The sequence below is a fragment of the Seriola lalandi genome, unplaced genomic scaffold, assembly GCF_002814215.2.
Source record: "Seriola lalandi dorsalis isolate HSWRI2012SDOR001 ecotype SW California unplaced genomic scaffold, Sedor1 jcf7180002054333, whole genome shotgun sequence".
Classification (NCBI taxonomy): Eukaryota; Metazoa; Chordata; class Actinopteri; order Carangiformes; family Carangidae; genus Seriola; species Seriola lalandi.
In genome coordinates, this window is record NW_019524886.1 from 735978 (window position 1) to 752434 (window position 16457).

The following is a 16457-nucleotide window of genomic DNA, read 5'->3' on the forward strand; positions in this document are numbered from 1 at the left end:
GTTGGCTGAATGAATACTTTGAGAAAGTATTTCTTAAATCTATAATAATATTATAGGACTACATGTACCAAGTAATATTTTTTATGTTCAGTTTACTATAGTGTCTAGCACTAATGAGCAACTTGTCAACAAAACAGAGAAATGAAATATAACAAGACTGCTTAACAGGCAACAGCAGGGGTGTCCATTAAGTAATTTGCGCATTAACACAATTATTAATTTATATTAATTATTATTAATTTAACAAGGGCAGTGCACAATACAACGTTTGGGGAAGCTTTTTGTGTCTGTTTCCTTCAGCGGTTGTATTTACTTCTTTGAAACTTTTGTATACAACTGCATCAGACCACTGTTAGTAAAGCTCTGCCAGTATTTATGCCCGCAGAGAGGAGGCTTTTATTCTGAAAAGGAATCCCACCGGAGGTCTTGTTTTCGTTAACGGAAACCAGGCTGTTAGCTTCAGGAAACCCGCTGGTGGAGAAAAGCTTTTCTTTCTGTTATCAAACCTGCCCAGCACGGAGTCAAACACACACCGGAGCTGCAACAAACTCCAGCCAATGGACCCCCGGATTGTAATACAGAATCTGCGGGTGGTCCATCGATAGCACGCCCAGGTGCCGAGGCGTTGGGCCGGAACCAGAACCAGGCCCAGACGGACGGACAGACATAACCAGCGCTGCGTTCTGCGACGCCGGCGGGCTGGTGTGTGTGCGTTCTGTGTGTGTGCGTGTGTGTGTGTGTGTGTGTGTGTGTGTGTGTGTATGTGTGTGTTGGAATTGGCATGCTGTCTGTAGGGGAAGTGTAATGTGTATCTTGCTGTCTGTAGCTAGGCAGCAAGTCCCCGGTACCGGTGGTGGATGTAGAGGCTTGAGGCTCGAGCATGGGACAGCGAGCTAGCTTTACCGCTAGCTAACACCGGAGTTAACGGACATCAACTTTTACTCGCTATCAGCGTAAGAAAAACCACAAGTATGAGCGGTAGACTTGGGTTTAGTGAATGAAGAGGGTTTATTTTTTACCGTGTAACATTTATCAGTTCGCTTGTTTGCTCTTGTAAAGGCCTGATAAATGTTTCTGGAGCGAGTACAGCATTGTAGCTAAATCGTTAGCTGCTAAGTTAGCCTACCTCCACCGCCCCAATGAAAGAGTACAAAGTTGTCGTGCTGGGCAGCGGCGGCGTCGGCAAGTCCGCGCTGACCGTCCAGTTTGTCACCGGCACCTTCATCGAGAAATACGACCCGACCATTGAGGACTTCTACCGCAAGGAGATCGAGGTGGACTCGTCGCCCTCCGTGCTGGAGATCCTGGACACGGCGGGGACGGAGCAGTTCGCCTCCATGAGGGATCTGTACATAAAGAACGGGCAGGGGTTCATCCTGGTCTACAGCCTGGTCAACCAGCAGTCATTCCAGGTACCTGTGTATGCAGGTCACTTTATCTGACTTAAACCACCCTACGTGGAAATGGTTCATAACTATAGGTAGTTAATCCGGTAATTTGTGACTGCATGCATCTCATGTAGTAAGTGCTGCTAATCAAAGCCCAGCACCGTCCACATGTAACGTCACTATTCAAAAACAGAAATACTTTTGGTCAAAAATGGAAACCTATAATCTAGTGGCTCTCTACAGCAGGCTGGAACTAACGATTATTTTCTCAATTAATGTCAGTTAGTCAAAACGGCAATCCAAAACTCAAAAGTTATTTCTACTACCATCATATGTGGTCAGTAAAAGCAGCAGGTCTTCACACTGGAGAAGCTGGAGCCAGCAAATGTTTGGAATGACTGAACCGATTTTGCTATATGATTAATATTATTAAGATAACTCTTAATGATAAATGAGCAATTGGCATCATTATATAGTTGTGTTTTTGTGCCTTGTGTACAATAACTGACTATATCCTGTCTTTCCAAATGTAGTGAGAAAATTGGAAAATAATTCTGAAAAGGAGGAATCAATGCTATGTTTATTACAGGGTTTCAACTAAGGCATATTTGTACAATTAAATATCCTTTTTGTATTGTGTTGTGGGAAAGGGTAATCAACGGTGTAAGTATGCATGCAGACCTTTTTTGTTTATACTCAGTTTTTCTGTTTTTCACAGTTGAATATCTGATAAGAAAATCATACGTAGTATGGAACTAGGACACAACTATAGTGTCATTCTAAAACCTCTATGGTTTTCAAGAGAAATTACTCTCATGCTCCTCTCCCTCTTCATTTTTCAGGACATCAGACCGATGCGAGACCAAATAGTGAGAGTGAAGCGCTTTGAGAAGGTGCCATTGATCTTGGTCGGGAACAAAGTCGACCTGGAGTCTGAGCGTGAGGTCGCTGGGTCGGATGGACGAGCTCTTGCTCAAGAGTGGGGCTGCCCCTTTATTGAAACGTCTGCCAAAAGCAAGACCATGGTGGATGAGCTGTTTGCAGAGATCGTGCGACAGATGAATTATTCCACACTGCCGGAGAAGCAGGAACAGTGCTGCACAGCCTGCGTGGTACAGTGAGGAAGAGGTACGAGTGCTGCGAGTGCCATCCTCTTTCTTAAGGTTGAATTCATACCAAAGAGCTCACAAGCACAGCACAGTTGGCCACTCTCTAATTTTTTACTAAATGTGATAAAATGTCCCTCCAGTGCTTGTGTAAAAATGGTTCACAAACTGAGGAGAAATGTGACACATGGATGACTGTGTGGCGTTTCCGTGTAGTGTGAGGGAGAGGAGATTCGGCTGGAAGTGCGAAAGACAAGTGGGTGGTGCTGCTCCGCGCAAACGGTTGGTTTAGTTTGTTATCATAAGATCGCAGCAAGTATGCGGCATGAAGAACACAACTGTCTGAACAGCTCAGGGCTGGGAGAGGGAAAAGACCCCAAAGAGCAGAGACTAATGAAGCTGGCAGTCCTGTGAGCCGACCCATAGAAAGAGGAAAATGTAACATCCTGAAAAAGAAATTATGTTCCAAAACAGGAAGTTCACTTCAGATTCAGTGAGAGATGTTGCCTGTGTTAACCACTGCAACACAGATGCCAGTTTTAAGCCCTTTAAACCTGTTGTATTAATCTATTATTTTGTATTTTTCTCTTCTTTTTTTTTAACAGATGTATCATATGTCTGGATCACCACAAGCATTTTGATGAACCGTGGAACAACCTGACTTTGACCCTACTGACAAAAACTTACCAGAGCTGGTAATGTTTTTGTTCACGGTGGTTTCTGACTGTCGATCACAGAGCATCTGACAGGAAAGACGTCAGTCCTATTTTTGATATCACAACTGATGAAAGACGTTTCTGCTGCAACCTCAACGGCCTTTGTGATGACCCAGGATGGAGTCAGACAGACGGACTTGGCCATCTGTGAAAATTTCTCTTTTTTTTTTTTTTTTTTTTTTTTTTTTTTTTTTTTTTTTTCTCCTTTTAGTCAGAAGTATCCCAGAAATAATAAACAGGAGTGTTTGTGAGGTTGCAGCTTCTTTTTAAAGCTGCTTTAATCACTATTATATACTTTATTACTATTACTTGTATTATGTCTCAAGTTTGGAATTTGACAAAGTATTTCATAATATTGAAACATTTTGACTTTTAAGCATGCATACTTCAAACAGTTTGCTGCCCAGGTATACTGCTGGCTTTACTTTGAAAATCTTTTTAACGACAGTTCCTCTAACTGACACAAACAACAGCACTATGTATTAAGAGTTTTTTAACTTCAGGACACTTGGACAGTATGTACGACTGTGGATTAAACTATCCACCAGTCCACTCTGTCGCCCTGTGGTCTAAAACTTACCATTTTTATTCTTGTAGTAGCCTGAAGCAGCTAAACTCATCTGAAAACATGCATGCTGAAAATTTAAAATGTTCTACTAAATCAACTTGAAGTGATAAGGAAGAGCCATTTTACTGTTTTTAGCCTGAATTCTGTCAGTCTCTACAAGGCATGAATCGCGTGGACGCAGGTCTTCCATTTTCAATTTTCTCGAGGAGTCTCGGTGGGAGAATGATTGTGGAACGACCAAAGAAAGCTCACATTGCATATTTGTGATTGACTACATGATGTGTGTTGCTTTAAATCCAGGAGACGCTGATTTCATGTCATTAAATAACTTCCGCCGCAATGTGGTTTGATAAAAGTTCTGGCACAGTTAATCAGATTTAACTTTGTATTTTTCTTTCTTATAGTAACCTATTTATTAAAAACTAATGACATGGGTAGCCAGTTTTAAACTTTTAATTTTATACTAGTTTTTGCTTTTTGTGACTTTTCACGATTCATGGTATATTTGTTTTTTTGAAGCTGAGAATTTAACAGAGCCTTAAATAATTTCTGTTGCACCCTGGTCTCATGTTTCTTTTTTGTGTCCTCAAAGACACAGCTGTCATCTGGTAATAAACATGCTGCCCTTCCTGCTTTTGTCATGGGACATAGTTACAGTTTTATCTTTGATTGATACACAACCAACGCTAGTTTTCCTCCTGTTGACCTCGATCTGACAATTTCTCATTTTAGCTTCAGAAACCAGTAACAAAATGAACCAAGCTCAGTTTTTGCCTTTTCATGCCTCGTTTTTCCCACTGGTTATGTGCAATTCCACAGCACCCTCACGTTGCTCTAAAGAGACTTTGGTGGTCACCCTGATTTAAATGAAATGTAAAGCTGAAACAAATGATTGGTTGAAAGGTAGAAAGTAAAAAAGCCAAACATTTGCTTGTACCAGTTCCTCAATTTTGTAGATTTGATGCTTTTCTTTGTCATATGTCATTGTGAAGTCAATGTCTTTGAGTTTTGGACTGTTGGTTGGACTGAACAAGGCATGTGAAGATCTTACCTTAGGCTCTGGGAACTCATGAAGGGCACTTTTAATTATTTTCAGACATTTTGTTTTACTAATCAATTAATAGAGGAGATAATCGTCAGATGAAGTGAGGATGAAAGCAACTGTCAGCTGCAGCCGTATGTATGTGGCTGTGCCAATGTGAAAGATAAAGTAACGGTTGGTTTCACATTTTTTTCAGCTGTCTTAAAACAATACTTACCTGTTTCTCTGTCAGGAGAAAAGGCAACACTCCATATGTTAAAAACAGCAAAACAGTCACCTCATGTTTGATCTTTTATTTATTATTTGCAATAAATGACCTGGAAAAAAAACTTGCCCAAATTATGAACACGAGGCATGACTGTTTTTGGGAGTAGAGGTTTGTGAGCTCAGAAGAGGTTACTGCTCTTAGAGGCAGAGCATCCAAGTAAAGTTTAGTGTAGGGGAAACGCACCTGTTTCCTCTTAAGAACTCAATACTCTCATGCCCATATATAAAAGCTTTTAGTTGGTGTAATTGTTCCTCTTGTCCATACCCATTGTCAAAACCACTTCATAACATAATGCCAAAGTAAGTGATGGGAGACAGGTTTCTTTTTAGGAAGATATGCATTTAATACGGTGAGCTCTGCTCAAGCCTCGTGTTTGCTGCAGCTAAGCCTTATGATGCCTTTTCACAGTAAACGAGGGCTGTGAATTTTAACTGCCATCACTTAATTCATTAGAATCACGATCTGAAGTGACCAATCCACAGGTGGATAGACGCCAGAGATAAGTGCTGTGATCAGTGTACATATGATGATTGTTTTAAGACAGTTGAAAAAATGTGAACCTTTAAACTCTTGTGCCCATTTTTTCTTTTTCTTTTTTTTCTTTTTTTTTGGGCAGTTTTGTAATTATCAGCAACCTAACTGTAAATCCTCATCTCATGTAGTATGAGCCCACGTAGCGACGTGATGTTTCTGGTAAAATCTTGGTCAGAGAAACAGTTAAAACCTTTTCTCAAGCTACATTGTCTAAAAATACCACCACACTTTTCACTTCCTTGTAGCTTTGTGTGTTTGTGTGTGTGTGTGTGTGTGTGTGTGTGTGTGTGTGTGTGTGTGTTGTTGTTTTTTTCATGCACCAGCCTGGCTGAACGCAGTTGATGTGCGCTTTGCAAGTTTTTTTTTCTCTCGCATTTGTCACATGGTACCGCTGTAGATTTCACATCCCACGGAGCACAAATCTGGCTCTTCTTCCTCTCGCTCTGCAGTTGTCAGGTGGAGCTGCTGGGTTCTCGCTGAGCCACTGCATCCTTCACTGAGCTGGCAGCAGCTGCTGTGTGGGTGTATATGGGTAGTATGTTAAACAAGACACTTTAAGAGCTCATACCTTGAAAAACAGTGTTTGTATCCCTGTAGAGGCAAGAAGATGAGTGTGATGGCCTGTCAGCAGTGAAGAGAAAAGTTCCAACCTGTTCCTTCACACTGTCTGTGGTTAGTTAGAGTTAGTTATATAGTAACGCCTGTGTAACACCTCAGCCAAAGGAACTGGCTCATGAACTGGACTAATTTGACTTATTGTTTATTATTTATTATTAACTATTATTATCATTATCGCTAATGAGCTGCTGGACACCTGAATTTGCCCTGGGGGATAAATAGAGTATCTATCTATCTATCTATCTATCTATCTATCTATCTATCTATCTATCTATCTATCTATCTATCTATCTATCACCATTTAATTAACTCTAATTGGACAATAAAAACAGGAATTAATGAAAGATTTTGCAACTGAACTAATTCATAAATAAATAGACTAAATTACTTAAAGCAGCTATAATCACTATCTCTATAATGACAAAGTGAAAATGTTGAAAAGGGGTTGTCATGACCTTATTAAATACACTGAACTTCTCAGGTCAGATCAGAGAAAACTCCAAAAAATGAATACAAATGTGTGAACAGTGTCACAACTACTACTTTTCTTCTGTCCTCCATTAATCATCTCATTAGCCCTCTTGTGACCCTTTGGAGGGGTCTGACCCCGAGGTTGGGAACCACCACACTAAACTATTGACCTCTATATATAAAGTGGCTAAAACTCGCCCTACCTCAACTTGAGCAGCTACAACAGTAAAATGCCACTTAAGGATGGGCGCATTAGTGTTAAAAAATCTAATAATATCATATATATTTTAATGCATCTGCCACAGGGGCCATTTTATTGCACATTGAACAGTTTTACTATTGATACTTAAGGCACACCAAAGGCGTATGAAGTGAAAGTTATTATAAGCGGTGATGATGTGCCCCTGTAGCCCAGCTTTCAGTGTCAAACACAAACCTTAATGCTCTGATTCCTCTGTGGCGCTCCGTCAGCAGGTTCGCTGCCGTACACCTGCATGTTCCAGCTACACAAAGTCTTCACATCACATACTGCCCACACTCAATTTGCAGGCATGCTTGCTTGGCATAAATTGAAAGCATAGCAACTCTTTGAAACAGACAAAGACTCTTATTCGCTGTCACTTCAAAATGAGGAGCAGATGCTCAACTCAAATGCATCTAGTGGCAGACAGTTCATCTCAGTCAGTCGCTGGTGTGTCCTTAAATTCCTCATAATGTGGATGAATTTCAGTATTCTCCTGAACTTCAGAAACTTTCTTCCAGCTTTTTTTCCCCCTACTTGTCTTGTGTTTCTACTTGTCAGCCGTGGACAATGTGAGCCTCCGTCCTGCCATTATCTCTACAGTCTGTAAGTACTGTCACCTTCAAGTCGAGCACACAGTACACAGCAGTTTGCCAAGAGCTGCAGGAACCAGCAAGCACCCCATTAGTGACATACCTGGCCCGAGCTTTGTTTTATCAGTCTGTTATCAATCAATCAATTAATTAATTAATTAAACATGAATATGCACTATTTGAGCGAAATATCAGCTCAAATACTGACAGTCCTCAAAGGCAACATCTGAATATTTTCTGATCTCACTCATGTAGGACTTTCTGTTTGTCAGTACAGTGTAGTCACCATATACCCTCTGTGCTAACTGCAATTTTAAATGTTTTTAAGAAACCACAAATTAAGTGACATCAGCTACAAATATTTAAAATTTTAGATTTATTTTTTGTTTTGGGTTCTTTATTTATAAGTGACTGTTTTGTATATCGAACATTTCTTGAAGCTAATGTCTCTATCTCAAGGGATATTAGATTTGTATTATATTGTAGAGGAGTCATGATGCTTTACTGTTGTATTTCATGTATTACTGTGAAGCTCAGCAGCATTAAAACAGTGATCATAGGTGGACTGTTACATTACAGCAAGGTGTAAACTCAGACACATTACAGTGCGCAGAGAGGACGTTTCACCTCCAGACCTGCAGGTGGCAGCACGAGGTGTTTTCTCACCAGGACTGTGGCGTGAAGCGGAAGTAGCTGTCAGATCTGTGGCTGCAGGATGGAGAGGAAGCTGCACAGTGTTTGAAAAAGAAACTCAACAAACAGGCTGAACACTGACAGGTTTTCACCGAGCAGACATGAAGACAGTGTTTGTGACTGTCGGCACCACGAGTTTTGATGAGCTCATTACAAACATCACGTCCTCAGAGGCCGTCCAGGTGAGGGAGGTTAGAGAGTAAAGTAGGTTCAGTTCGTTGCTAATTGTTACTGTGTATATGATGCTGTCGTGTATGTCTGTGTCACTCTTATCGTTTTGCCTTTTGTTCAATTTTTTCTTTGATTAGCCCCAAATATTATTGACAGTATCGGTGTTGTAAATTAATTTAAGAACATTTTTCTCAACTTCAGTACAAACATGAGGTACTTATACTTCATACTTCTACTCCAGCACATATCAGAGGGAAATGTTGAGCAATATGCAGTTTATTAAACTAGCCAACAGTATTTTAAATAGTTGAAGTTGGGTAAGTTGCAATGATTAGCTGATTAATTGACAAGTGTAACTACTTTGATATTTAACCGGTTATTTAACGTCATTTTCCAACCAAAATACCAAATAGTTGATGGTTCTAGCTTCTTGAATGTGAGAATTTGTCACTTTTCTTTGTCTTAACATTACTATAAGTTGAATGTCTTTGGGCTTTGGACGGTTGGTTGGACAGACATTTCAGGACATCACCTTGGACTCTGGGATATTGTAACGGGAATCTTTCAGTATTTTCTTACATTTTATCATGAAAGTGATTAATCACGAAAAAACTGTTAACTACTCACTATATATATCAAATATATCATAGTGTCATAGAATTAGTATGTTTCCTCTACAGATGCAGGTGTAACTAATAAGATTAATGATGGCTCCACTGCATCTAGTTTTGTCGGTACGCACATTACCAGGACCCTGGAACTACAAGGAATTTTGCCATAAATTATGTTTTCAACTGTGATTGATGAAGACATGGCGAAGTCAAAATGTCTGCCAACAGAATGGTCCTTTATATTTGAAAATGTCAAGACGCATACTTAAGTAGTTAGACTTTTTTTTCTCCTTTGGTTTGGTATCGATGGACAAGTTGTCCCACATTGTAATGTACATGAGAAATTGAGGAACTACTCAAGAAAATTAAAAATTCATTAAACAACTTAAATAAATTTCCCACTGGCAGTAGTGTGTCAGAGTCGCACTTTCATTGACGTCTCTCAGCACCTCTTGTATTATATTCTGACAAAATGTGGCCAAAAGTTGTTCAAACTCACAGAACTTTATTTTAACTTATATGGAGATCCCACATTTCCCAAACATAGCAAATTCTGCTGAGTTGAATTTGGAGAAATGTGTATAAAAATGACCAATCTTATGATGTATCAGGTTTTGAAGCTGTGTCACACCTGTTCTTTCTCATGAAACATGTTCAAGAATTCATAGTTGTTTTTAATATTTGAATTAAAACCTGTTTTTCCCTGAAAATGGCAGCAAATAGCTTTATTATCCAAAGGATGAATTTTTTTCAACTAGTGACCAGTTATTTTTCTTCCCCCCACAGGCTTTAAAGGCTCGTGGATATGAGCGTTTGGTTCTTCAGGTTGGAAGAGGATCCCTCCTTCCAGATGCTGACAGCTGTCCTCACATCAGACTGGAGGCTTTTCGATTCAAAGACTCTATAGCAGAGGACATGAAACAGGCTGACCTCGTCATCAGCCACGCAGGTGAGTCCCACCTGGACACTTCCTCCTCTTAACACAACACACTCAGGGTTGACTTTGCCAGGTGTAAATGGAGGATACACATTAGTTTAACATCTTTTTTATTCTGTCACACTCATCTGGTGCCGTTCCACAAGTCAAAGATACTGTCTAAAGTAGGTTTTCTAAAGAAAAACATGATGCATTTTAACAGTCTGTGTCAAGCCAAAACAGGTAGTTTCTGTATTCATTGCCTGTCCTGAAGATAATCATGACTATGTAGAATTCAAAGGAGATGTAAATACAGGTATGTGAGCAGTGTGCAAACATTAAACACAGAAGTGATGTTTAATGCAGTCGAGCATCAGCAGCAGACGGATACAACATGAGGGCATCAGACAGGATGTAGCAGAGAGTTCAAAACAAGATGATATTCAAGCAGTTAATAAAACATACACACTTCCCTGTAACAAAAACATTCACAGGGTTGTTCTTGCACAGATGCTTTCTGTGCCCTCCCACTGCAAAGTCCATAAGGAAAAGATACATAACGCACACTAGCATTACAAAGGGATGAATGAAATGCAACTTACATAAATAAATAAAAAGTCAAAATACTTTTGTTCAGAAAAATAACACAAAAAGAAACACACACACGTTTATAAACTCATATATATGTAGTTGTGAGGAAACAAAACATTCTCTTGGATAAATGCACCTGTGTAACATAATCAGCAAAATCACTAAATACCCCAGGCTGAAAAACATGGTCAGTTCACTTTATTATTGCAGACTACACGGCAGCCCCGCTTCTCCCCCAGTTAGCACATTTATGCATATAATGAAAGAAGTTACTAAATACGACTGTAGATATAAAACTGAAAAATGTCAATACATTGACTTCACACCTGTTTAAAGTAACTTAACGTCACATATACAGCAGAAGAAAATGCACCGTCTTCTGGAAAAGTCCATAATGAAATGTGATGAGTATAATTTATGAAATAAAAGATGAGTCATAGTAAAGTGTCCAATCTTTACATTAAACCTTTACTCCCATCAAAACATATTGATATCATATTAACAATGTTATTAGGAACATAGGAAAAAGTAGGAAATATAAAGTCTCTGCATAATCCACACAGTATTTTACAGGGATGTACAATGTCCTGTTCATGACATAGATCAGCAACATCACACTGCTACAAATTCACCAAAAGACCTTTTTTAATTCCTTCATTAATGCAACCAACATTTAAAAAAAAAGTAGATAATAAGTTCAGTTTTAAGCTTGTATATCAGGGTTTTCATATTTTCGTAAAATCAATAGAAGCCAGCAGCTGCAAAAATACAGACTGACCTCAGCTCCAGACATGAATAAAGATCTTGATCTTGTTTTTTTTTCCTCAGGGGCAGGAAGCTGTTTGGAGGCGCTCGGTGCAGGCAGACCGCTGCTGGTCGTCGTCAATGACAAGCTGATGAACAACCACCAACTGGAGCTGGCCAGGCAGCTACACTCGGACTCCCACCTGCTGTACTGCACATGCACGTATGTGTTCCTCACAGAGCTGCTACAGTTTATACATGAGACATTATGTAGAAAAAGAAAAGTAACAAAGTTTTCTCTCTTGATAAATCTTTCAGAACACTGACAGAAACGCTGACGACCATGGACCTCTCTGTTCTTCAGCCCTTCTTGCCTGGACAGCCGAAATATTTTGCAAACTTTCTAGACAAAGCCCTCGGCATTCAGTGAAACTTTAATTTTACAGCACTGGTTTTTTTCCTGTTACACTAAAGTGTGATGATTTTCAGAATATCATGTCGTTGCCGAACTTTGGAGTCTTTTCTATTTCTGTAATAATGTAATACATGTAATATATGTCTAATAATATTTGTCTAATTTCACATTCCTGTTTGTTGTGAGTTATTTCTTTTAAAGTGGGGTAAACATACGCTGCATTGGTTTGAAAACTGTTGACCTTGATAATCCACAGGCTTCAGGTTTTCTCAGTGATTTTTACCCTCATCAGAGTTCAAGGTAAGTGACTGCTGTTGGATTCTTTTTTAATTGTTATGTCGCTTGTTATATTCTGATTTTTTTTATTTCAAACCCTCCTCCAGACAGCTGGATTGTAAATCTAGAGCTGGAACATTTTATGCTTAATGTCAACCTCTAATTTTAGACAAAACAACTTATGGCATCTGTTTGAGGATGGTACCAGCATTCACTGTAGCTGTCACTACACAAGCATGTCGCTCTTCAAAAGTTTATCTCTATCTCATTGTCAACTAGTAGAGAGCGAGTATAAAATGTCCCTCTGTGTAGCTTATTTGCTTTATTTTATCCATTTATACTGGTTTGTATGTGGCCATGTGTATGATTTATATACGGTCTGCTATGTATTTGTGTGTGACATAGAGTGGTGTCTCGACGGCTCGCTTCTCGAGAGGACCGACGTCTCGACTCAGACCAAACCTGCTCAGCCTGTAAGTCTGTCATTTTGCATTTCTCTAATTCTATTGTTTCTTTCTAAATTTATGCTGCAGGCTGTTCTTTTCCTGTCGGCCAAAGGCTGTAGCTGAGCACATGCTGGAGGAACCCAAAATGTAAATTTATGTAAATAGAGGTCATTCTGTATATTTCATCAAAGGTGTCTATTATGAAGTAAAATCTGAATAATCCAACCGACACTGTACGTGGATTTCTGATTATAGATTTACATAATTTCCGTCTACTCTCTAGTTATTTAAAAGGCAGACAAAAAGCCAGTTTGGTGTAAACGGTCCTGATTTGCAGAGACACTAAAGGAATTTGCTGCATCACCATGAGTTAAGTTGTACCAATTCTTGCCACAAGGGTGAGATGATGTTTAAATCCATGACCTTGTAGGTTTCTTATCATTTGTCCTTCAAGCACGTAGTGGAGTATGCACCCAGTGCTCCACTTACCATGTGTTACCAGCTGCCGTTGTTCAGACCTGAAGTTTAATCTGGTAACATTTCACTTTAAGATCCTCTTTTCGTCATTTCTAGTGTTTATTAACGTACAGTATATGTCAACAATTATAACTTCTCTTATGAAGACATACTTTGTCTTATTACACATGTGTTTTACTGTATTGTTATTCATTATCTGTTTATACACCAGCATCCACCCACAGGAGGAGTTGTAGTTGTTGACAAATATATTAATAAATACTTACACATGTTATTAAATGTTTTACACAGTGATTACAAATGGTACTTAATTAATACAACGTTGCCTAAAATCCCTCTGTATGTTCCATGACCTTATTTTTCAACAAAGTCTACCTCACTGTTCGTGTGTCCCTGCACAGCAGCCAAAGAGAATATGTATCTTAGCTCGGAGAAGAGGTGCCACCATCTGCTTCAGTGATCAGTGTATGAGAGGAGTCATAAATCATCGAAGGTGCAGCGAAGATTTGTATACTGTGTTTATTGGACCAGCCTAGGAACAGAAACTCTGTTAGGGGTTTCTTGTTTTTTATTTTGAAGGTTATTTTCAGTCTTGTTCATCTGGTGTGGAGTGACTACTCTTCTTTTTATTTGTAAAAAAATCCTTGCAACACTGCTATAAGTGCTGATGTTGGTCAAACTCTGTTGATTCATCATTTCTTGGAGTTACAGTTTCTTCACTAGGAGAGTTTTGTTAAACAGGAAATGTTGGAAATGAAAGGCAGCACGTATTCTGGTTCATCCTCTGATCAGTGTTTAGTCATGACACCAAACATTTCTTCTCCTCTGCTACAAAGTCTGGAGAGGCAGAAAGATTCAGCAGAACTTTAATTGATTTACCAATCAGCTGTTTTTAGTGAAAAAAAGGAATAAAAACCTGATTTCGCCAACATTTTGTTAGGATACTGTTGTTGTGAGTTTCCTCACTTGCCTCGAGTATAGGTGGGCTTTCAGACAGCAGTCATTTTGATAAGGATATGTCAAATCTCACATCGCTCATACATCAGGAATAAATGTGAAAACTGGCAGACTTCCTTTTTAGGAAAGTCCCCCCTGTTTGTTTCTTTGGAATTGCAAGAGTAAATGGGATAGGAAGCTCACTGGTACAGATGACTTTCTTCAGTTCCTTCCTTTAGTCAAATGTGTTACAGCTTAAGAGCATAAAACATCTCCTTCTGAAGAGTGTGATAAATGAGGCGTAATAGCTTTCGTTTCTGATCTGAGGTAACATCAGTCAGCTGTTGTACCACCTCAGCTTGATTAAGGAAGTGGTTGCCTTTAACAAACAGAAAAGAAAGTACAGGCTCACATAACAACACATAGTGATTTTTATTAAAGACAAGGCACTCAAGAATACATTACTGGAATGCCTTTATGCTATAATGCTGCTTCTGAATGTTGTATGCATTATAATTTGTTTGATTTCACAACAGTCAGACTTAAACAACTGAACAGGTTCCAGCTAAATTCACAGTGGACACAAAATAACATTATGTAGTTTGGTTAACTTATTAGCGCTTTCCCAGACAAGTAACCCTGGTCCTATGATTTTTCTTTAAAATTCAATGTCTCCATTAAATAGTGTAATTATTTTAGGCAAAGCCACAACCTCGTGGGGCTTCCTTTAATTTAATTCAGCAGTAGTTATTTGGTTTGGACTGGTTCTGCCTGCCACTCCAGTGTGATTCACATGATGTTTGTCCAAACTGCATGTTAATCTAATAGAAATGGACACTCTTGTCTAGTTTGACTTGTTTTCCCCCCACACTGAAGCATCTCTTCCAGCTTTATTTTCATTTTAAACTTGTGTTGTTTGATACACCGAGTTTCCTGCAATAATAATATAGTCAGGTACCTTAATGTAGCATAAATTCATTTGCTTTTATGCAGTCTTTAAAACTGCTGTATTATATCTTATCAGTCCTCGTCTCTCGTCTCTATCTGGTTTAATATAGAGAATATGATTGCCTTGCACATCAATTCACAGCTGACATTTAACTTCAAGTCAGGTTAGTGTACCAACACATTAAACTGTGTCAGGGTGGCACATTATCTGAAGTGTAAACTGGTGCATTAAAATGAATTTAAGAAGGCTTTTTATAGAACCCACTGACAGTAATTTACATATTTAATTAACCTCTTTCCGTGTGTTTTGCTCATTTCTGTGCATGTTTTGATTTTTGTTTTCACAAAACTGAAGTTTCCAAAGAACAGAGCAAACTTTATTTGGTCCGTGGTCGCTCTTCACAGGAACATAATGCAGTATTGAGCAGTTAATAACAAACTGTATATAGCTGATCATCTTATCCTAGGGGTTATTAAGAAAGTACAAAAACACAGAAAGGACTCTTGTGTGTAACTAATTGAAATAAAAGTCGCGACTCCTGCACTCAGACAGAGAAAACAACCTGATTTGAACCACTGCAACACCAAGATTTCTGATAAAGAACAAACTCCCCATTCATTAAGACAGGAATGGACTGAATAAGTCCATACAAGAAGTGACAAAGCAGAGGGTTAGTCAAACCAGCCTGAATGCAGTGGTCAGTTGTGGATATCACGTGGGAAGATGGACTGTTTTCAATGCTTGTTGTGTGTTTGGATCAACAAACAAGCATGAATGACGTGTCTTCTCTTTGCCTTTAGGACATTTAAATGATTTGATGTGTGACAGATTTGATTGTTTCTCCTGTTAAGTCTTGCACAACATGGATGGATGTATTTCAAAAAAGATAAGACACCTTTTTTTTAATGTTATCGATGAGATCTATTGATGGTTTTATTCCTGTTTACTACCTCTTAGGGCTTTGAAAAGTCAGATATCAATCCACCCTTACTCCATTTGTATTACTGCTTTAGCCTCAATAGTTTAATCCAGATTGATGCTGTAATCTTACTGGTTTGAGATCAGGGTTCTGATGCAAACCAACCCCATATTGCCATTCAATGACCACAGAAACACAAAAGATGATAAAGACACAAAAGATCCACAAAGATGAAAAATGACCATATTTTCAGAGAGGCAGGGGCCTTTTACCTGTCTGTACTCAGGGAGCCCATTTTCCTGTGATTTGCTCATATCTAAGATGCAATAAAATTACCTTGCCTGATGTTCTCTGTGTTAATGACTTGACACAAATAATTAAAGCAGTTTGATAAAGCATTTCAACGACCACAATAGAAACTAAATCAATTAACGTCTTAAAAATAGATACTGACACAGGGTCCCTCTTCAAAACTGGGTCCACAAGATGGAGGATGTGGGACCTGGTATAGTTGATATTGTACTGAAGTGGTGCAAATTTGCGATTAATCAAATTATTTAGACAGAAATAGAGTAAATCTGGGGCTTTTGGGGCCTTGTTTCAATGAACTTGTATGAAGTCGGTAGTCTGACTGTGTGAGTCCTGCTCTGTCTGCCTGTTTTGCCTCTGCGCTGTTGTTTGCAGATGTTCATTAGCATTTGGATATAACCCTCAGTCAGCCAGCTCCGCCTCCTGTGCTTTGATTGGGCACACTGTTACCGGAGCTGT

At 39.0% G+C, this 16457-nt stretch overlaps 2 protein-coding genes across 2 annotated transcripts; both read left to right on the forward strand.

Annotated features, from left to right (window-relative positions):
* Positions 1-442: 442 nt before the first annotated feature.
* On the forward strand, positions 443-4428 carry rap2c (RAP2C, member of RAS oncogene family). The gene is made up of 3 exons (XM_023407378.2): positions 443-1412; positions 2231-2516; positions 3100-4428. The coding sequence occupies exons 1-2, from the start codon at positions 1140-1142 to the stop codon at positions 2507-2509; spliced, it is 552 nt and encodes a 183-aa protein (XP_023263146.1). The 5' UTR covers positions 443-1139; the 3' UTR covers positions 2510-2516; positions 3100-4428.
* Positions 4429-8236: 3808 nt separating this feature from the next.
* Positions 8237-11853, forward strand: zgc:92907 (ALG13 UDP-N-acetylglucosaminyltransferase subunit). The gene is made up of 4 exons (XM_023407377.2): positions 8237-8420; positions 9807-9969; positions 11356-11494; positions 11590-11853. Exons 1-4 carry the CDS (start codon positions 8340-8342, stop codon positions 11699-11701), a joined length of 495 nt encoding a protein of 164 aa, XP_023263145.1. The 5' UTR covers positions 8237-8339; the 3' UTR covers positions 11702-11853.
* The last annotated feature ends 4604 nt before the right edge of the window (positions 11854-16457 follow it).